The following is a 23,560-nucleotide window of genomic DNA, read 5'->3' on the forward strand; positions in this document are numbered from 1 at the left end:
TTTTACTTTTGATTAAATATGAATACAGGTAACATTACATTAGTGAGCATGGCCATATTCTATGGCAAGGTAAAGAAGAAAAGGTCAGAACTTGCTCTTGCTGCAGATGAAAAAACTGCTTTGTGAAATTTCATACATAAAAAAGGTGATCTTTCAAGGATTATTGGGGGGGGAGATTGCATAATGCTGAATTTTCATGAACTGCAATGTTTTTGGTTTTATGTCAGTGTTTTATGATACATTATATACAGTATTATATTTGTTTTAACTGTATAAATTTGCAGTTTAAATAATATTCATGAAAAATGTAATGAAATTAAAACCATTATAAATCATTATTCAGCAAAAAAAGAATAGAATAAATAAAAGCACAAGTTGTTGGAAAGTATGTATAAGGTGTCAATTATAAGTAAGTACTGTCTAAAAGCTTATAATAGCACCAATTGAATCAACACAACCAACATTTCTGAGGAAAAATATTAATTATAAGTAAGCTTACACTTATTCTAAGTTAGATCCACTATTGTATGCTGTTGCCATATGGCAACATATCATAAAGTACCTTAAAATAATATTTTTTTCCAAATTTTATTTTACAGCACTTCAAGTTAAGCCATTCTTAGAAAAGAAAAAGATTCAAATATGTTTTTTTCTATAGGTCTATCATAATGCGTGTGGTAGAGGGTTAACCCTTGTACGACCTTTTGGACATTTTTGTCCTTTTCAGTATTGTTTTTTTTATCATTTTGCCTGTGTTATTGCCAACTGCATAAATTTTGGCACAGGTGTGTATTTTTATTGGAATTTTACTATTTCACTTCCATTTCCACTAGGTACAAAAAATTGTTCCTCTCAGGACCTTAAGGACAAAAATGTCCCCATTAAAACCCATTAAAACTGCTATTTTTAATCGCAGTGCCATTTAACTGTAAAATCAGGTTTGACCTATAAAGAAAATACTCGCTTTATTTCTGTTTTCTGCTTCTGCATATTATAGAGCCAGTTGGATAAATAATGCAGCTATAATTGTGTGGGTGTGTTGGTATGGATGTCAGAGTGTGGTTTGTATGTGTGTCATAAAAAAAAAAATAGTGTGCGTGTGTGTTCTTGTAATATTTGAGAGAGAAAAACTACTGCAAATCACAAATCCAACCACTGTGTGCACCAGCAGAGTTTTGCTGGCATCTAATGGGGAAAATTTGGTACTGCGCCCAAACAAAATCTTACTGAAAGCTCATTTTTTGAGATATCAACCTCAAATTTGGAATACAACTTGATTAGATTTATGGCTTTGATTTTCTAGCAGGTATAGAGTTAAACATGTTTCATAAAATATATATTTTACATAAAAAATATATATATCTGTGCTCCCAAGCTTCAAATTTGTATGACAGTTTTTTGACATTGCCATTTTTGTCCACTATGGACCTATGTGTAACTTTTTTTAATTGACGCACAAGGGTTAAAGCAGCACTATGTAACTTTTGGCGGTTAATAAACAGAACTGCACCCAATAGTATGTTACTGCACACATCACGCGGAAGAACATTCCAACCGGAGCTACTTCTCTAAGTTTATGTCTATGGCGATTCACGCAGGTATGTGTTACTCCGCAGCGGTGACGACCCGACCAGGCTACAATAGTCCAAATATAAGTACTTATAAGTGTACCATAGTGATTCGGAATAAGACAAAAACGCGGTTTGGAAGATGAATTCATGATGTACTCGCTCATTATATACATTTTGCAAATTTTGAACACAGAAAAAGTTACATAGTGCTGCTTTAATGTCCTAATGATTTTTGGCATAAAAGAAAAATCTATAATTTTGACCCATACAATGTATTTTTGGCTATTGCTACAAATATACCCCAGTGACTTAAGACTGGTTTTGTGGTCCATGGTCACAAATGTGTTTATAAGAGTACACTACTACTGGTGTCTGTAAGATTTTTTTATATTTTTGTCTCTTTTCACTAAGGCTGCATTTATTTGATAAAAAAAACAAACAAAAAAAATCAGTAACAACAGAAATATTGTGAATATTCATATAATTTAAAATAACAGTTTTCTGTTTTAAATATATTTTAAAATGTTATTTATTCCTGTGATGGCAAAGCATTTTCAGCAGCCATTACTCCAGTGCCTTTCAGAAATCATTCTAATATGCTGATTTGTTGCTCAAGGAACATTTCTTCATTTTATTCAGGATTCTTCAATTAAAAGAAAGTTAAAAAGAACAGCATTTGTTTGAAATTGAAATTTTACTAATAACTTAAATGTCTTTACTGTCAATTTTGATAAATTTAAGCAATCCTTGTTGAATAAAAGTATAATTTTCCTTAAAAACAAAAGTCACATTGATCCCAACCTTTTGAGCGTTAGTGTAGCTTTAGCAATTCAGGTGTAAAATGTATTATTTTTAACTGCCTCAAAGTAATATTCAGAATCAATCCTCAATGTTCTGTGTCTGAATTCTTTATTTCATCTCTATAGCTGATGAATGGATCCCTGCATTTAAGGGTCTCACAGACAGGACCTCTGTGATCATCCGTGACCTGCCAACTAGAGAGAAGATGCAGTTCCGTGTGAGGGCGTATAACATGGCAGGCCCCAGCCCTCCTGCCACATTGCAACAAGCAGTCACCATCCGTGAAATCATGCGTGAGTTACACAGAGAATGATCTTAAAATGTTAGGCTAGCCCATTTAAGGTCAACGTTTTGGTGTGATGAGTTTTTGCATGGTGTGGACAGCTAGAAGTTCAAATGTTTCGGCTTTTTGTCTTCTAGATCAGCGGTTCCCAACCACATTCCTGATCCCCACCCCCTGCATGTTTTCCATAATCAAACACACCTGATTCAGATCATCAGCTCATTAGTAGAGACTCCAAGACCTGAAATGGGTAGACAAAGGAGAGATGCAAAATGTGCAGTGTTGAGGGGGCTTCAGGAACGTGGTTGGGAACTGCTGTTCTAGATTGTGTTTAGAGACATCATATGTTAATGCCTCTTGCTACAGATGAATCTACCTGATAATAGAATGAAACTAAGCTTATAAATGCTAATGTTCAGGCAACTGAGCTTTATTTTTAAGTGAAGATCCATCTGTTGCATCGCATTACAGTTCAGTGTTGGGAAGGGAATGAGATGGGAAAGATAGGTAAGACAGGCTATTATATTCTAAGATGCAGGGCCACCATGTGAATCACTTGCATTCTGTTATTGCAGAGCGACCCAAAATCTGGGTACCCCGTAACCTCCGCCAGACACTTATCAAGAAAGTAGGAGAAACGATTAACCTGGTAATCCCCTTTCAGGTGAGAAATGTCATCCTTAAAACTGTTTGAAACGTGCACACCCCTAACAAAATTATGCTGCGGAACATGTGACTAATCCATGCAAACAATTTAGATTCGCTTCTTGGCAGGCATCCTGTGAGTCGTATGAAAAGATCAGTATTGATGTATCCAGCAGTATTATTTGTCGCAATATGAAACCATTGGCTGTCCTCTTTTGATGCAGACTTTGACCTCCAACATTTTCCATCAGCTAGAGCTTCAGTGCTTGGCTAGACTGTAGCTTGTCCACTTGTTTGTTTACAGAACCCAGTTTGTGAAACACAGATCTTCATCCTCTCACTCTATAAATACTCTGAGCTCTGGCTGAAATTCAATGAGAGAGGCTGCACACAGATGGTAGTCAATGACACAAGTCTGAACAGCATCTGTAACACCCCTGTAGGGAACTATAGTGCCCAAAAACATTATCTATCTATCTATCTATCTATCTATCTATCTATCATCTCTGTCTGTCCGTCCACTCATATAAGTACTTTTTCTTTGTTTATTGTCCGTAATATAGATAGTGACCAATGAGATGTATTGACTCATTCTTCACTCACCTCACTTTTAAGGGTAAACCACGACCTCAAGTGACCTGGACAAAGATCGATGAGCCTCTGGACCCTAAGCAGGTCAGCATACGAAACAGCAATACTGATACCATCCTCTTCATTAGGAGATCTGAGAGAAAGGATTCTGGGAAGTATGATGTTCAAGTGCAAATTGAGAATGTAGAGGACAGGGCCAGTGTGAATATACAGATTGTTGGTAAGTTACTAGGACATACACTGTCAGTTTAACCTGTATTATCGACTAGATTTGTCACAATTGTGCAAGAATAACATCTTGAAATGACACTCAATATTCACAGTTTGGAGGAACAGAATATGCTATCTTATGTACAATACAAGTGTGTTTGATTGTATCAGTAAACATCAAAACACATTTTGTTCTTTTCCACTGTCAGACCTGCCAGGCCCACCCCAAAATTTAAAGGCGATAGATGTTTGGGGCTTCAACGTTGCCCTGGAGTGGAAACCACCCAAGGATAATGGCAACTGCGACATCACAGGCTACACCATCCAGAAGGCTGATAAGAAAACCATGGTAAACCCAAACTTACAAATTTGGGTTTTTGCTGAAATGGAGAATTATTTTATTTTATTATTTTATTTGATTTTATTTCCTGTCTCTTTTACAGAGTCATACTGTACATATGAACTGTTAGAGTGCATATGCCAAACACTGTTAGTAATCAAACTCAGGCTCAGAGAGAGAATTTGAGAGAAAGAGAAATAGTTTGTAAGCCTCCCCATGCCTTCCATTGTCTAACTAAAGCAGCTAAGCTTGTGATCACTGTAATTGACAGTGATGTAGTGCAGTGGTATACGGCATATACCCACTTATATCAGTCGGCATTGCGTACACCCACTTCTAAATCGCCTCTGATGCGCAGCATTCAGTAGTGTCCTGCTTTAGCCAAAACCATGACAGTCCAGCACATGAGTAGCTAATCCAATCACATGTGAATAAATGTAAATATTCCCTAAAAACACCTAAGACAGTGATGCGGTCAGGACCGAGGCGCCGGCATCCCTTGAAATATGATTGTGCCTGCGCTCGCTCCGTCCCCCACCCCAATCAGTCTTCAACTACAACTTCGAATGAACCCGTCAACCAAGGTGGGCACTTTGTAATAACTGTACCTTGTAAATTATGTTAATAAAATATGTCAGGGCTCGAAATTACCATGTGCCCGTCACTGTATGTCATGGGAGAAACAGTCACACATAGGCGTAGAGCTTCACAATTCTGGATAAAACACCTCTTCTGTGGCTAATATTAATTTCATAATGATCCTTACTCCATGAAGTCAAGCAGCAGTAGTTAAGTGACAATGTGCAAATACTACTGGCCCATTTTGGAGTCTTACATGTCACTGTTTAAAACACAGGGCGTTCATCCTTTGCTGGGCCGCTTTAAAAATAAATAAATAAATTAAGAGTATACCCACCTCTCCAGGAACCACTACACCACTGGTAATTGAGTAATGTATGTGCACTATTCATCAATGGCACAGCATTGCAGGGAGATTATGAGTTTATAGCCTCTCTTGTGACATACAGTTGGCCAGTGGCACTGAATTGTGAGCCAGCGGAACAGCATCCAGAACATCTAGTACCCAAATCTCCAAAATGCTTGCTGAACCCTTACTGCACACCAAACTGGAGCACCTGTGCCCCCTTCGGTGCAAGCATGCTGTAATCTTAGCCCACGGCCTTGCCCTGATTTAAGTGCTGTCATTATAGTGCTGTCTTTACCCCTTTGTACTCTTGAGCCACTAAGGTTAGTGGCTAAATAAAAAGCACCCGGTTTAGGTTTCATTGTTACTAGAGCTAGTCTATTCCTCTCCCTGTGTCCAGAGCAGCAGGCAGGAAGACACCGGATTATCAGGTTTCACAGGCCAATCTCAATCAGAAATCGGAGATGCTCTGCTGCTAAATATAAAAGCACTTTAAGCTGCAGGCTTTGGGGCACATCCACGGGCAGACCATTTACCTGCTTCAACATCTACTGCTCCCACAGACATACTGTAGTAACGACACTTTGGCTTAATACATGCGCTATGCGATCCTGCAGCGTTTTCCCCATTGTCTATAACAATGGATAATGATTTTACAGTGGTATAGTCAGAAATCTGAGAACCACACTACAATGTTTTAGATTAGCAAGGATAAGTGGTGACATAGTTCCCACATACTGTTTGCTGGTGACCATATGACAAAGTGGTTAAAAATGAACATGCAGTGTTTTATATCCATTTTTATAGTTAAACTGGAAAAACTATTGAAACAAACAAATAAATAAATAATATAAAGAATTTAGTGAGGCAGGTTTATGCTTAAAAAATCTCATGCAATTTTGCCTTTCAGATAAATGTATCTTTCTTGACACATTTTTGTGCCTATATTTCTAAATTAACTAACACATGGGCTATATTACTTTGTTGATGATTTTTCCTCCCATAAACTGTATTATAGCCAGCGCAAATAAACATGAAACGTGTCCAATAAATACAAAAAAATTAATGTGGGATTTAAAAACTGAACAAAATCATACTTTTTAAATACACAACCATTCAGTGTTTGATGTCAGTAAGATTTTTACAAATGTTTTTGAAAGAAGTCACTTATGCTTACAAAGACTGCATTTATTTAATCAAAAAACAGTAAAACAGTTGTAATGTCAAACATTATTACAGTTTAAAAAATAAATCTTTACTATTTTAATATATATTACAGTGTCATTTATTCCTGTGATGGCAGCGAGGAATCTTTAGCAGCCATTACTCCAGTTTTCAGTGTCACATGATCCTTCATTTAATTTAGTATTAAATGTTTTAACTTTAAGTATTGATCAATTTAATGCATCCTGCTGAACAAACGTATTAATTTCTGTCTAAAAAAAATTACTGAGCCTAAATTTCTGAAAGGTAATATATGTCTATATAAAATATATTATTTTAAGGATTATTTTAATCATTTTCATATAAGAGACATGATTTTGTGAGTTTCAGAGGAGAACAGCTACGGCTTTTAATCACAGTAAAATGTGTCTGACAGTGTCGTACACAACATATGATTACGTCTCTTCTTTGCAGGAATGGTACACCGTGTTTGAGCAGTATCGGCGCACTAACTGTGTGGTGTCAGACCTGATCATGGGGAATGAGTACGTGTTTCGTGTGTATGCCATGAATATGGTTGGTCTGAGTCCAGAGCCTTGCCTCTCCAAAGACAGCGCCTACATCCAGAAAACAGGTGACTGTGCACAGATAGATTCTCATGCTTGCTCACTAGTAAACAGTGTAGATCACAAGAGCACTCCTGCAAAAAAACTGGTGGTTAGGCTGTCAGTATTTAAAGTCTTTCTAATTCTCATGTGACTCCCCTGATCTCCTGATGTATGATTTGGTTTTCTTTACAGGCATTGTGTACAAGCCTCCTTCCTACAAAGAGCGTGATTTCTCTGAGGTCCCCAAGTTCACACATCCTCTCATGAGTCGCTCAGTTATTGCTGGATACAGTGCTACACTCAGCTGCTCCGTAAGAGGCATCCCTAAGGTGAGCACATGCGACCTCAGTATCAAAGGTCATGCACTATACTGTAGGGCTGTAGTATGAAACACCGAAACATCAGACTCATTTATGCTTGTTCAGCAATTCTAGAGAATAAAAGTCTGACTTGTAAGATAAAAAGGTCACTGATGGGGTCTGGTTTGCAGTCAGCATTACAATTCATCCTAAAGGTTCTCACTTTGTTCACAGGGATATTGTCAGGCTGAAACAGAAAAGGACTGAAAATAGTCCAAATTAGTCTACTTTTGAGCATGTAGTGCTTATTATAAAACTAAAATAAAAAAAATCATATCACCTTGCTCATGAAATATTTAATGGCTTCAATTTGTTTTACACATAATTCTGATAAATATATTACAAAATAGTATCTATCATATCAATGCTTATGTAAGAAAATGGTAAAGATTGTCTATTTCTAAATCCATATTAATGTTTTGTGCAGCCTAAAATCACATGGTACAAAAACAAGATGGACATTACAAATGAGGCCAAGTACCGTATGTTCAGCAATCAGGGTGTGCTGACTCTGGAGATCCGTAAACCGTGTCCGTTTGATGGAGGTGTGTACATGTGTAAGGCGATCAACTCCAGTGGAGAAGACGTAGTAGAATGCAAACTGGAAGTACGCCGTAAGTACATGCCTCTAACTCAAGACTTACTGAGAGATTTGCTTAGTAACAGTTGATGATAAAATTGTCTCGGTGTTATATATTATATACTAAAGATAACATTTGATTTGTCTATTTCTGTGGTAAGTGAGATGTTTGTAATGTTATATTTTATTTTATTTTTTTGATGGCAAAGCTTAATTTTCAGCAGCCATTACTCAAGTCTTCAGTGCCACATGATCCTCCATAAATCATTCTAATATGCTGATTTGGTGCTCAAGAAACATTTATTGTTATTATCATTATGTTGAAAACAGTTGTGCTGCTTAAAGGGATGGTTCACCCCAAAATGAAAATTCTGCCATCATTTACTCACCCTCAAGTTGTTCCAAACCAGCAGTTTCTTTCTTCTGCTGAATACGTAAGAAGATATTTTGAAGAATGTTGGTAAGCAAACAGTTGAATGGTCCCCATTTAGCTATAGAGCATTTATTCTATACTATGAAAGTCAATGGGGACCAGCAACTGTTTGGTTAGCCACAATTTTCACTAGCATACCCCAAACTTTTGGTAGTGTGCCTATTATTTATGGGGGGGAAATGTTTTTTAAGCTTATAACTATATTAGTTTGATGTTTTAATTTTCACTTAACTAGTCTTTTTTTAAAGTTTTGTATATTTTAGGGTACTGTATTCCACTAAAAATGATGCCAATAGTCAAATGAGATGTTGTATGAGGGGACCATAATCAGTGAATGAAACTTACCTGAATGACCACTGAACATAAGAGAACACTCTTATGTTATGATAAAATGATAGATATATGCTGAGACATACAGATCAAAGTCCATCCATACTTCTGTCTGTATTAACATTTTATTTTATGACTCCGCTATGATTTTACTTCAGACTAAATAAAGAAACACGGATAACATGTCTTGGCATAAATCGAAAATTTCATTTTGGTTAATAACTGTTGGGTTGGATTGGACATAGAAGTGCGTCTGTTCCAAAGTTCCAAAATGGATCTCTTTCCAGTGATCCATGATTTCTGTTGTGTGTCACACTTTAATACTTCCTCCTTAACTCCTGTTTCCCTTCACATTCCCTACCGCCCTCACTCTCTCAGATCGTGAGTAAACAGTAAGCTCAGGTTTGCTCTGTGTGAAATGTGTCCAAGGTAAGCATGACAGTGCCCCATGTGTTGCCAGCACACCCACACTGCCTGCACTTTCGCTAACAAAGCACTCCACCCTCTCAAGTCCAGCATGTCTGGGTGTTTCTCAATACAGAAATCGATCAAACGCTGCCATCATGAAGGACAAATCAATTCTCTAAAAGCACTGTGAGGAGAGGGGAAGTTTTCAGAGGAGAAAGGATGCACAGGTGCACATCCTATGAAGAAGTTTGCCGAAACACCTGATGCACACATTCATTCTCCTCCTACAATCTTTCTCTTGTGTCTTGTGAGCTTAGATTCCTGCAACGGACCTGAGAAAAGGACACACTGAAAATAAATGTTTCATTCATCCAATTAAAAAGATTAGGGCAAGTTATTTATTTTTCATTGGCTCAAGTAAAAAAATATAGATGTGAATCATTACCCTAATTTTTTTTAATTGGATGAATGAAACATTTTTTTCAGTGCACAAGGATGCAGAGTTAACAAAATGAGATGCACCACTGGTCTCTGAGCCACCAGACACTGTCAGAACTAATATTAGTTTTGCGCATACATTTAAAGCACTCTACCATTCAAAAGTTTAGGGTCCGTAAGGTTTTTCATAATTTTGAAAGATGTCTTTTATGCTCACCAAGGCTGAATTTATTTGATGGAAAAAATACAGTAAAAAAAAGTAATATTGTGAAATGTTATTACAATTTACAATAACTGATTTCTATTTTGATAGATTTTAAAATGTAATTTATTCTTGTGATGGCAAAGCTGATTCAGTAGCACATGATCCTTAAGAAATCATTCTTATGCTGATTTGAAGAAATATTTCTTATCAGTGTTGAAAACACTTGAACTGTTTAATTTTTTTTACCATTTTCTCTCCCCGATTCTTTACAGATTTTTGATTTTAATTCTTTACTGTCACTTTTGATAAATGCAATGCATCCTTGTTTAATAATAACTGTAAAAGTATTAATTTCTTTAAAAAAAAATTGACCCCAGACTTTTGAAAAGCAGTGCATATCTAAACTATTTCAACAGGTGCACTAACTCATGTTTGTAATCCTGTATAACATTTTGGACATTTGAGATTATACACTTCCATCTAAACATTTTTAAAGAATAATTAATTTCAAATTAACATAAAACATCATAACACAATATCCATTACGGTTGTATATGACCAAAATTAACAAAATGTAAAAAGCTGTATAATGAATTATTTTGAACAGCACTGAAGGTAACTTTAGATAATTCTACAGTGGTAGATAAATCCACTGTAGAATTATCCCCCCCCTCTAAATGCAGGATGTAATCTAATAATGGTTCTTTCACTTCATTGCAGCTCAAGTCACAAAAGAAGACAGCAAGAAATGAGAGACGTAATGGGTTTAGAGAAACCGTGACACTGTCCTCTTTCTGTCTTCTGTCCTGAAACTGATCCTATGACATGTCCGTGATCAAATGACAGCGCAAAGAAATATGTCAGTGGTTTTCTTCATTTGCTTGTGCTCCCCATTTCTCACTCACATCCTATGGTCTGTTGCTTAGGTGTGATTCACTTTTCTTTATTGCTTGTGTTCATTTTGTTTCATTTCATGTTATTGTATTTAAGATCCATGCTGTAGGGTCTAGTGATTTCAGTATTTTCCTTCCACATGTGATGTTATGCAAAACATGCTAAATAAAGCTAAAACTCTTGTTGATGCTTATTGTCTGGTTTTCATTTAAATACTGTATTACATATTCCTCTTTTGCACTCACATTTTAGCGAGTTATAGGCTTTTCCCCAACACACAAATAATAATCCCATTGTTTGGTTACAATCCTCTCCTAATTTCTAGAGGTTTCTTTGAACTACGACACGTCAAAATGCGTCGCTCGAGCACACGCTATTAATTAGCTGAGAAACCCCAGTCACACCGAGAGCGGCAGACAGGTGTCTCGCACTCTCCTGTCTACACCAGCAATGGCACGGCTATAAATGCATTCTTTAGGCTCTCACGCGGTTCAAAGTATGTCCCAGCATCAACAGGCTGCTGGTATTAATGTAACAAAGTCCATCTGGATATGGCAAGCCGTTTTAACATTTAATCTATAAGCCGTACTAGTATCTATTTTCATGGTACTAGTACCTATTTTTTAGATACTAGTATCTTTTCCATTAAGTACTAGTACTTATTCATTAGGTACTAGTGCTTATTCTTTAGGATGGATGTACTTTTTTTGAGGAAACCACATAGAAAAGAAACAATTATTTGTAGACAAACACATAGAAAACGTATTTTTGTCAGTTTTGTAGACACTGTAATTCCGTAAACATAGTAGCCTAATGTGTTTGTTGGTCATCGAGTGACCTCTAGTGGCAGGATGGAGATAAGACACCAACTGTATTGTGTGTTATTTTCCTATTTTTCCTCCAGTGAAAACAATAAATATCATACCAGGGCTGTATGTTAACTTTTTTTGCATATAGCACTGGTGCTACAGACAGTGAATGTTTTTACATTAATGTTCTGTAAAAAACGTAAGGATTTGCAAATGTTTACCTCAAAGTTCGTAATTATTTTTGCAGTTTTTACTCAAATTAGGGTTTTGTGAACAATAATGACTGCTCAATTAATGTAATTTCTTTTTGATTCATATTCGTCGCCGGAGGGCGCCCTCGCGCAGAAACTCCACAAGTGAGACTCACTGATGATGTTCCAGGAAATTCAACTTTCGCTGTAGATATAGCCTAGTAGCTGAATAACATTCAGATAGACGTTTTACTGATGAAACATGAAGAAAATAAACAATGACTGTGACAACATATGGTTTTATCTGTGCTCTTCAAGCCATCTCGGGTATTTTTATAAGAATAAAGTTTAAAATGCAATGCTAATCGATATAGCCTTTATCACTGTATAGAATTATATAAATTGGCATGATTTCTGCCTCATTCTTTTTAATGAAACCATGTCAGATTACAATAATAAGTTATCTCAAAGACTCGACTGATGTTGTGAAGTGAATTTGGACTAAAACATATCATTATACTTTTGTTGGAAAACAGGTTTGTAATCTTTCCTTGTGTTTTCATGATAACCAATTAGCAAGATATGCTAACATACAAAGCCAGTTAGCCCTACTTAACAATCAAATTAATTCAGCATATTAATGTATTGTATTACCATGTGGACTCTGATTAGACGGTTGAGAGGTACTCATGTTTATGTAATGATCTGTTTAAATGAAGATATCTCCAAATACATTCTCACTAGTTCTTTATGAGGTTGAAGATATCTCCAAATGAACAAGGAGACGTAGTTATTTTGTTTTCGATATCATCTTTTCATTTCTGACTAGTAATAATTGCAATAGTGACTAGTATCTATCTAAATATTACTAGTAAGTGTTCATTAGATACTAGTACTTATTTTTTAGATACTGGTACTTATTCATTAGATACTAGTACTTATTCATCAGGTACTAGTACTTATTCATCAGGTACTAGTACTTATTCATCAGGTACTAGTACTTATTCATCAGGTACTAGTACTTATTCATCAGGTACTAGTACTTATTCATCAGGTACTAGTACTTATTCATCAGGTACTAGTACTTATTCATCAGGTACTAGTACTTATTCATCAGGTACTAGTACTTATTCATCAGGTACTAGTACTTATTCATCAGGTACTAGTACTTATTCATCAGGTACTAGTACTTATTCATCAGGTACTAGTACTTATTCATCAGGTACTAGTACTTATTCATCAGGTACTAGTACTTATTCATCAGGTACTAGTACTTATTCATCAGGTACTAGTACTTATTCATCAGGTACTAGTACTTATTCATCAGGTACTAGTACTTATTCATCAGGTACTAGTACTTATTCATCAGGTACTAGTACTTATTCATCAGGTACTAGTACTTATTCATTAGATACTAGTACTTATTTTTTAGATACTGGTACTAGTATCTAATGAATAAGTACTAGTGTCTATTTAATAGGTACTATCTAATGGACAAGTACTAGTATCTAAACAATATGTACTAGTACCTAATGAATAACTACTAGTGCATAAAAAATTAAGTACTAGTCACTAGTGGAATACATACTAGTCAAAACGGAATAGTTGATATCTCAATGACGGATCCCCATAGAAGTCAATGGCAAAAATTAATTTTTTTTTACTAGTAACAATATAATAGTTACTAGTCACTATTGAAATAAGTACTAGTATCTATTGAGTAAGTACTAGTATCTAATGAATAAATACTAGTATCTAATAAATAAGTACTAGTATCTAATAAATAAGTACTAGTATGTAATCAATAAGTACTAGTATCTAATGAATAAGTACTAGTACCTAATAAATAAGCACTAGTATCTAATGAATAAGTACTAGTATCTAATGATTAAGTACTAGTATCTAATGAATGTACTAGTAACTTTACAAAAAACACTAGTAGCTACGTAAAGAATAAGCACTAGTAGCTAAAGAATAGTACCTAATGAATAAGTACTAGTACTTAATGGAAAAGATACTAGTATCTAAAAAATAGGTACTAGTACCATGAAAATAGATACTAGTACGGCTTATAGATTAAATGTTACAACGGCTTTCCATATCTGGAAGCGTCAACTCAGCGGTATTATCCGTGAGAGCAGAAAGCATGACTGGCCCGCATGGCTTTGTTCTGGAATGTTCTCCAATGACAATTTGGTGGCGGGTTTGAGAGGATGAAATGTTTGCAATGAGGCCCAGACATGCCATCATGGACGAGGTGCCAGAATGGCCGTGGATGGTCTGCTCCATGTTGAAGTTTAGCAGCTGCGCCTCTGTCCTGCGTATTGCTTTCATTGTTTACACTTAAACTGGTTTTACGTATTGGCCAAAATATTACAAACCTATGTGTGTGAATGTGGAAATAACACTTTTTAAAGTTTTTAATCCATAATTTAAAAAACGAATCCAGCCTTTATAATATTTTTCAATTGAGCTTCTGACTAAGATGAACGCGGCTGGTAAACAGCCTGAGGAGATGCAGAGGGTGCGTTTGAATGAAAGATCCATTCATTAATACGGTCAGCGGGCCGATATTTCTTCATGAACACAGTTCAAACTCTCTAGATGGATTGTTTTTATATTACATGTTATTAATCAGTAAGGCTTTTGGCGTCGGTGTCGTGCGTGCTCCGTCTTAAAGATGCAACCCGAGACAGACGGAACACAGTCGATGACAACGCTGACAAGACTGGGCTTACAAATCCCTCGAGTGTTCGTTGGTCTGTGAGCGTGTGCCATTACATTACGACACAAGACTGATGGATGCGAATGTTGTGACTCTGTGTTGCTTGCTTCTTTTTACCTATGTTTCCTGTTACTGAGGGTTTATATGAGATTGTAATTATTTATAATTTTCAAAACGATTAAATTGCAAGTATTCGCAGTTTTGATCATTTTACGTATTTAAATTGTGCAAAGAGACTGAGACCAGCAAACTATTGTAACTGTGTTGTCCTGCAGCGCCCTCTGGTGTTTAGGTAAATGCGTGCTAGTTTGGTTAAACGATGCAACCGCCTGTGAATGAAATCACTTTTTTTCTTTTCTAAAAACGTATTATCTAGCTTTCTCTCAAGCACATGCAAAGAAGCAAAGAAGGAAACACACACACACACAAAAGATTTAAACCCACAGTATATTTAAACTGTATCCTCAAAACAAATCACTTTGATCAGTCTTTATACATCCACATTAATGTAACACAATACAGCAGGACAGAAATGTCAAACAATACAATAAAACAACAGTTTCTTAAAAAAAAAAAAAACAGTCCAAACTAGCTGACCAGACACCGAAAGAGCTCCCAGAAAGGATGCAAGTTTGGTCTTGTTACCTGAATCACAGGGAGAATGTGGTCAAGGTAAATCAATACAAAGCTTTCTTGGAAAAAAATCTCAAGAGAAAAATCACTTTATCAAAAAGGGGTAAAATATCAAAAGAAACAGGTTATAAAAATAGTCAGCCCCCCTGTGGACAAATCCAAGTATGAATGGGGAGTGAGTAACCTGTCTGAGATGACGGATCATATCTCATTATTGCTCTTGTGATTCATGATGCTTTCAAATTCATGATGTTGTTTCAAGAACCAACCTGAGCACCTTATACACCACAGAAAGAAAAGAGATCGCGTGATTCTTCTTTTTTGTCAATAACACAACTGATTCCTTCATGCAAGACATCAGACCTCCCTTTTATCTCTCACCCCCAAAACACCTACGTATCTCACAGCTCGGGGTGAGTCATGGGCCTCTATAATTAGACACGTTAAATCTTTTATGAGAGACTGCGAAAAATAGACAATTTTTTTCCAAGCTTGTCAGACACTGAAAATATCTGCGTTTGAGGTTAAAAATACATTAAGCGTGTTGCATTTTTTAACGTGTGAAAATGCGTACAAAGAGTGTGAAAGTGCAGTGTGAAACTACTTTTATAACATGAATCTTGACAAATCAGGATTTAAACAACATGTCAATTGAATCCTTAAAATTTGGCTGTAACATGAACAAGTAGAGGTGAATCTAAAGTAATGAATGTAACGCGACTGAATTTTTAGCCACTAAAGTATCTGGAGAAGACCTGATAAAATCTCAACTCGAGATCTGCATCTCTTTCCCTGTAGACATTGATATGCGTGAATTAATGACTGACTTTTCAGAAAAAAAAAATAGGACAAAATAAATGAAAGAAAATGAAAATGACAGCACCAATTAATACACAATTTCTCTTGAGCTTCATTTAAGACGTCTCATATAATGAATGGTGAATAAGGTTGGTATTCTTAAACATTCGTTTATGCAGTCATTGCTGTTTTGCTAGCATTATGCTCAGTTGCTACCTCATGATATGCTAATATAACCATTTAAGTGAACTGATTCTGAAACATGATGCAGATCTTTGTAATGATCAGCGTGAATTGGGTGTAACATATGGACCCACAGCTGACTGAAAGGCAAGTGCCACATTAACACTCAGAAAGTGTTATGAAACAACAGACGATAAAACAGCCATAAAACAATACAATTCTCCTTATGGTTTTAAACTTAGTGTTTCTGCTGTGAGGATTTAAATTAAAATCTTAAATTCTACAAACAACAACTGGAACGCAAGCCTGAATAATAGCTAGGTAACTGCTTCATTGTTTCTGTGTGCTTTAAGGGGCATATGCTACAAAAAATGTTTTATTTTCAATTCATTTTCTATTTATCTAACACCCAAACAGTGCCACAAGCATCTCCTCTGAACTGATGTTTGGTTGAACTATTCATAAACACTCCATTCACATATTTTCAATCAAAAGCTGACTGTTTAAATGGAGTAATCAGGAGTGTATGTAACATGTTTTGTGGCTCTAAAAGAGTCTAAACAAACCCAAATAGTTTAATATTCTTGTTGATAATGAACTCAATTGAGCTGATATACCAGTTAATGTAGATTTTTCCCACACATTCATGAAAGAAAAAAAGTGTCAGTTTGTACTGTAAACATGATGTGAAGAGTCAATCAGTTTGGGTCAGTAAGCGATATCGGCCTGGCATTTTTTGTACAGGAGTATATTTACAGCTGACATTTTGCGTTTAAAACAGCAGTACTGATGGGATGCTTGTGTCACCGCTCTGCCATTTATCTCTCTGGAGACTCAAAGTGAGATGTTATTCTTTTTTTTTTATTTCTGGTGGACTTATCCTTTTTCTGAGGACAAACAGTAAGAAAAGCACATGATAATACATCATAAAACCTTCACGCAATGATACACTGTTATTCTGAGATGATGAAACTTACAGTCATTTAGCATTTTAACATGGTTGTAGTGTTCACTCATTTTGTGCTTGGACCATAAAACACAGCCTACGATGGGACATAGTGGGGGCTGCAGACTGTTTTGTAAATCTCTTGAGGCACATTTTTGACATTTTCATTCAGATGACCTCAGGAGTTGAACATTGCAATGGTCCCCTTGCATATCTAACTAATCAACATCCCAAATGACAGTACATTCTTAGTTATGCACCAATAGTGCATGTGTGTGTGTGATGTCTACATGACAACATCCAGAGCCAATGTAGTAGTGTTCATGCTATGAGAAAGAAGTGTGTGAAAAGATTTAAAAAAACTGTTGAGGAGGTGAGGATTTAGAAAATTCTCACAAAAAAAAAGTGCCAAACATGTGGCTAATCCCTGGCTGGAGAAAGGGGGGGTGAGCGAGTGTGAACGAGGAAGACAGATGGCAGAAGAATTAAAGACAATGACAGAGAAGGAGAGAGAGAGAGAGAGAGAGAGATGGGAGGGGCGGAGGGCTCAGGCGAGACGCCCTACTGGGGGTAGTTGTTCTGTTGCCGGCGTTTGGCAGACCTCAACTTCTCAAAGCGCGACTCCATCTCTTCCAGGACCTTAGGGGTGTACCGTACCACCAGCTTCACTGTACCCTGAGCAGCCTTCAACAGCTCCACAGCTTTCTCATGGTGCTCTCCTTCTACACTCTGAAAGACAGAAAAAGTTTACATGCACTTTAAAAGTTAAATTTCAGCTAAAAAAAAAAATACAAAAACAATCTTTTTTTTTTTTTTTTTAATGTCATGTAAATGCTTTAGTCCAACTGAAATCACACGAGTGTCCAAGATAATGCGATTACAGCTTGACTTCATTCAGCCTACATATGCATCAACCAAACGTTCTTCTCACAAATTATTCTATTTATCTATTATCAAATAGATTTCAAATAGGGGTGAACTATCCCTTTAAGAAATGTTTCTTGACCACCAAATCATATTAGAATGAGGACCATGTGACACTGAAGTCTAGCGCTGCATGATTCTGGATAAATTGAAAATCTCAATTTTTTGTCTCAAATAGATATGACGAATCTCCCACGATTCTTAACTTATCAAAATAATGTGTAATGAATCGTTGTCAATTAGAAATGAGATTGCGTGTCTGAATCGAGATTGCGATTTTTTAATGATTAATTGTGCAGCTCTTCTGAAGACTGGTGTAAAGGCTAAATAAAATACATTTTAAAATATATTAATGTAAAAAATTATTTATTAGTTATTGTAAAAATGTGTTATTTTAAATTGCAATAATAGTTCAACATTTTTTCTGTATTTTTGTTCAAATAAATGCAGCCTTGGTGAGGTTCCAAAACATTAAAAAAAAAACCTTAGCAAACCCTTTTTTTTTTTATGTACATGATATAAAGATTACATATTTTACGAATAAATAATTTTATTCATATAATAAAATATATCCAAAAAAGTATGAATGGCCACATGCCACAAATAAGATGCTCATATATTTTTAGGCCATCAGTCTGGTGTTAAAGAAGGCATTACAACCAAGCCAATCAGATAATGAGATTAACTGTCGGACAATGTTCATGCTAAAAATAGTTAGCAGAATACTGTTAGTTACAGAAAAAAATTCCGTCTATTCAATTAAAAGAAATACAGTGACTTACCTTTGCTGTTGCATTCGCCCTCACCTCTGGGCTGCTATTTATGTCCACTGTCTCATACACATGCTCATATACCTGAAAATGACAGAACACTGTGTGAATTACACAAACCCACAAATACAGTACAAGTACAACTAGGCATGGGCCGATTACCAGTATTAATGTATACCGCGGTTTGAAAAGTTCACGGTTTCAAAACCACTAACATTTTCCGTTATACCGTTCCTGCGGTATGCACTGTTTTTCATGTCTCCTCAAAGACTGAAAGTGTAGGAATCCATCAGGTTGAGTGCAGTGTTGAGAGTAACTTCCCCTCCTGTTGGTGCAAGCGAGCGGTCAGTCACGTGTGTGTATGACGGCCGAAGGAGCTTCCTCTGGAGCTTATGCGATCGGCAACAGGCCGTTTATTGTTTTATTGCAGCCGATCTCTGTTCTGGCTGGACTTGCACAAACTGCTTTGCAATGCATATCATTTTCCAAATGTCATTTATGTGAAAATATGAAGTCTGTAAACGCCCGTTAACACAAGCCAGAGACGCTGAAGACGAACGCACAGAGAAAAATACTGTAGCAGGCAGATCACTCAGTGTTCATGATGCACAAACTATTGGAAGAAAATCCTAAATATTGATTTGGGGGTTTATATGAATGTGTTTCTGAGGGGAACTGACGGTCTTCAGAAAAGTTTAGATGGTATTTTCTTTTAATCTTGTCTTCGTATAATTCACATTAAAGCAGTGTTTTCAGCGCAGCTCTGCTTTGTTTACTGCAATAACCAAGGAAACGCTGTATCAGCACCTCCTGCTCTCAGAGAGTGAATCTGCGTCCCATTCAGAGCTTCCCTGTTTGCTTCGTTCAGGCATGTAGTATAATTTCACAAAGCTAGTCAGAACATTCTGTTTTTGCTTCGACATTTTAGAGCTGTAACGACAATACCGTGATACCGTTAAACCGTGATATTTTTGCTTAAGGTTATCATACCTTCAAAATCTCATACCGGCCCATGCCCAAGTACAAACTCTACGGTCTTAAACGTCCGTGTAAACAAAAAAAGATGTACAATTTAAACAAGATTTCCAGAACCTGAGGCAGTTTCCCAGATCCATTTAGTTCAGTCACAACTAAATTACTTGTGAATCATAATTCAACCTTGAAAAGCGGTCACATTAGTCTGTATCAGATCTTCAGTGAACAGCCACATAAAAACAGCAAGTGTGCCTTAAACCAGCTGTAATTAGTGAGTGGAATGCCACACCATTAAGAGGATATGGTATCAAATCAATCTCTTTACATGGCTTGCTTTTGATGCTTTGGCACATGTTAAACCACTATTTCATCTTCCATTTAGGGCCATTATTAATTTATTATACGTCCACCACACTGCCTCAGCATTCAACTCCGAGTCATGCATGTTTATCTGAGAATCAAGCAAGCATTCAGAGGTTCAGTGCAAAGTGTAAATGTTTAAGAGACAAAGCTGTTGAGTTACCAATCAACTATTTTACGCATTCATCACAAAAGGTACAACACTTAACTCAAGCACCATCACATGCAACTGCCTAAACAAGCATTTCCAGAGAAAACATGGGTACCTTGGAGTCACAAAACATGCAAATTAAAGACCGTTAGTCCATCCAGAGGCCGGGTGTAATAAGACTGAGTAGGCACAGATATTATTAAAGGGCCAGAAGTTTTTAGTAGTGCTGTTTTCAAAATATCGATACGACGATGTATCGTCACAGAGATTTGACGATACGAGTATCGATACAGCTGGCCCTGTATCGATATTGTGGCACGTGTGCAGCAGTGGACCACACTTAATTTGTTTAAAATTTTACAACGTTTAAAATTGAGTAGAAAAGTGCGAGGTTTCTAAAAAAGAATGAATAGAGCATATATAGGCTACAACCAGGTTTAATCTGGCCGCAGAGGAACACAACTGGGTTGCCTGATATAAAGAAACGTAATCCCCGAAACAGAGCTTCACACTTGCACAATACGGAAATATCTGCTAAGTCTACTACTTATCTTTGTCAACCTGGCAAACGTGCACGCGCTCTCTCTCCACTGTGGATAAACATGCTTGCTTTCTGAAAACACTGGTAAGCTTGCAGTTTAGCTATCTCCACTTCAAAATTCTATTCTCAGAAAAGTGTAATTCATACTTGCGGACGCGTCGAGTATAAATCAGCCTTGAGAGCGTGTGCGTTAAGATACAGTGAAGACAGCACGTTAGTTTAGAACTCTTCTAAATTTATTTTTTTTTATTGTAGAGAGTGTGTTAATTTGTGCAATGATAACCTACCAGCAATGTAAATTATTTTTAAAATATATTAGAATGAGTACATTACAATATACATTTATTAAAACAAGTACATTATTATTTATGGGCTTAAAAACAAGATGCAAACAATCAGAATATTGTACCTGGTGGGGAGTGCACAATGTAAACATGAAACATATGCAATTACCTATATTGTACTGTGGTACAATTATGGAGGCCCTTCATAATGCAGAGGTCAACTGCCTGCTCTGCCAATAGTTAGAAATGGCACTATAGTAAGCAGTGTTTAATAAACAGCTGTTTTTCTAAATTCTGCTGAGGTGAAATTCAGTGCAGTCATGTATCGTGATACGTATCCTATCGTGACTTTGCTGGTGATACACAGCCCTAAACTAATGATGCATTTCCAAGTCTCACACTCAAAGTGAGGAGAAAAAATAACAGTACCCTTTTTTAAAAACAACATTCAAACCACTGAACTAAAATACTATTATAAGTTACAATGTTTTTTATTAGTAGTAAATAATTAGTAATGCACATTACATCAGAAATTTGGTATTAGATTTTTTGTTAATTTACTGTTCATTTTCAGTCGATATTAGATATTATACAAATCGACTGATATACACTGTAATTAATACTTTTATTTAGCAAAGATGCATTAAATTTATCAAGTGGAAGTAAAGATACAGTAGGTATAGAAAAGAATCACCCCCCTTTAAAATAATCACATTTTGTTGCTTTGCACCCTGAAATGAAGTTTTATTTTTTGTTTTATCCAGCTGTATTTTCTCAGTGCATCTTATACCATATCCAAGTGTAAGATATAGGCCTAACACCGACATGTCAGAAAAAAAAAAAAAATAATTTAAATAAAAAAACAGAATCAATGAGTTGGAAAAAGGATCATCCCCTCAGGTGTAGCTAATCATCTTCTCAATGGCACGCAAATCCATTTGACTTTCAACTGTGATCAGCTGTGGTCATTTGGATGAGCTCAGCATGAAAAGAGCTTTCCTGGAGCATTTCAGTCCTTGGTAGTGCAACTGAAGCAAACAATCAACTATGGGTGGCAAGGCCATATCGCCCTGCAGCCCAAGACTGGTTGCCCACTGAAGCTAAGCAGGGTTGAGCCTGGTCAGTACCTGGGTGGGAGACCTCCTGGGAAAACTAGGTTGCTGCTGGAAGAGGTGTTAGTGAAGACAGCAGGGGGTTCTCACCCTGTGGTCTGTGTGGGTCCTAACACCCCAGTATAGTGACAGGGACACTATACTGTGAAAAAGCACCGTACTTCAGATGAGACGTTAAACCGAGGTCCTGACTCTCTGTGGTCATTAAAAATCCCAGGATGTCTTACGAAAAGAGTAGAGGTGTGACCTCGGCATCCTGGCCAAATTCACCCACTGGCCTCTGACCATCATGGCCTCCTAACAATCCCCATATCTGTTATGGGGTGTTTCTCTGCAGCAGGGACTGGATCACTTGTCAGGATAGAAGGACAAATGGATGGGGCAAAATACCATCAAATTCTTGAGGAAAATCTGCTGCCCTCTGCCAGAAAGTTGTCAATGGGAAGAAGGTTTACCTTCCAACATGACAATGACCCAAAGCACACAGCAAAACTGAGCACACCGTGACTGAAGGAGAAAAAGCTGAGTGTCCTTGCATGGCCTAAAATCTGAAAAACTGTGGAATGACTTGACGACTGCAGTCCACAAACGCTCACCATCAAATTTAACTGAACTTGAGCAGTTCTGCAAAGAAGAGCAGGCAAATACTGCACAGTCTAGATGTGCAAAGTTAGTAAAGACAAATCCAAACATACTAAAGGCTGTAATTAAAAGCAAAAGGTGTTTCAACAAAATACTTACACAATGGGGCGATCCTTTTTCCAACTCAGTGATTCTGTTTTTTTATTTTTATTTTTTTCATTTTTTTCTGACACGTTGGTGTTTTATCTTTCTCTTGGATGTTATAAGTTGCACTGAGTAAATAGAGCTGAATAAAACAAAAACTGTGTCCGTCTTCATTTCAGGCTGCAAAGCAACAAAATGTGATTATTTTATACCTGGGTGGGAGACCTCCTGGGAAAACTAGGTTGCTGCTGGAAGAGGTGTTAGTGAAGACAGCAGGGGGTTCTCACCCTGTGGTCTGTGTGGGTCCTAACACCCCAGTATAGTGACAGGGACACTATACTGTGAAAAAGCACCGTACTTCAGATGAGACGTTAAACCGAGGTCCTGACTCTCTGTGGTCATTAAAAATCCCAGGATGTCTTACGAAAAGAGTAGAGGTGTGACCTCGGCATCCTGGCCAAATTTGCCCATTGGTCTCTGACCATCCTGGCCTCCTAATTATCCCCATATCTGCTGACTGGCTTCATCACTCTGTCTCCTCTCCACCAATAAGCTGGTGTGTGGTGGGCGTTCTGGCGCAATATGGCTGCCATCGCATCATCCAGGTGGATGCTGCACACTGGTGGTGGTTGAGGAGATTCCCCCTT

General features: G+C 36.9%; 1 protein-coding gene across 1 annotated transcript in view; it reads left to right on the plus strand.

The window, feature by feature from the left end:
- Positions 1 to 10,963, plus strand: part of mybpc3 (myosin binding protein C3) — a 37,101-nt gene extending 26,138 nt beyond the window's left edge. Inside the window, 9 exon segments of the mRNA XM_016502104.1 lie at positions 2,498 to 2,665; positions 3,231 to 3,319; positions 3,916 to 4,111; positions 4,311 to 4,450; positions 7,005 to 7,164; positions 7,331 to 7,467; positions 7,925 to 8,111; positions 9,227 to 9,269; positions 10,612 to 10,963. Coding sequence (XP_016357590.1) covers positions 2,498 to 2,665; positions 3,231 to 3,319; positions 3,916 to 4,111; positions 4,311 to 4,450; positions 7,005 to 7,164; positions 7,331 to 7,467; positions 7,925 to 8,111; positions 9,227 to 9,269; positions 10,612 to 10,672 — 1,181 coding nt within the window. The 3' untranslated portion in view covers positions 10,673 to 10,963.
- The last annotated feature ends 12,597 nt before the right edge of the window (positions 10,964 to 23,560 follow it).

The sequence above is a fragment of the Sinocyclocheilus anshuiensis genome, unplaced genomic scaffold, assembly GCF_001515605.1.
Source record: "Sinocyclocheilus anshuiensis isolate Anshui unplaced genomic scaffold, SAMN03320099.WGS_v1.1 scaffold154, whole genome shotgun sequence".
Classification (NCBI taxonomy): domain Eukaryota; kingdom Metazoa; phylum Chordata; class Actinopteri; order Cypriniformes; family Cyprinidae; genus Sinocyclocheilus; species Sinocyclocheilus anshuiensis.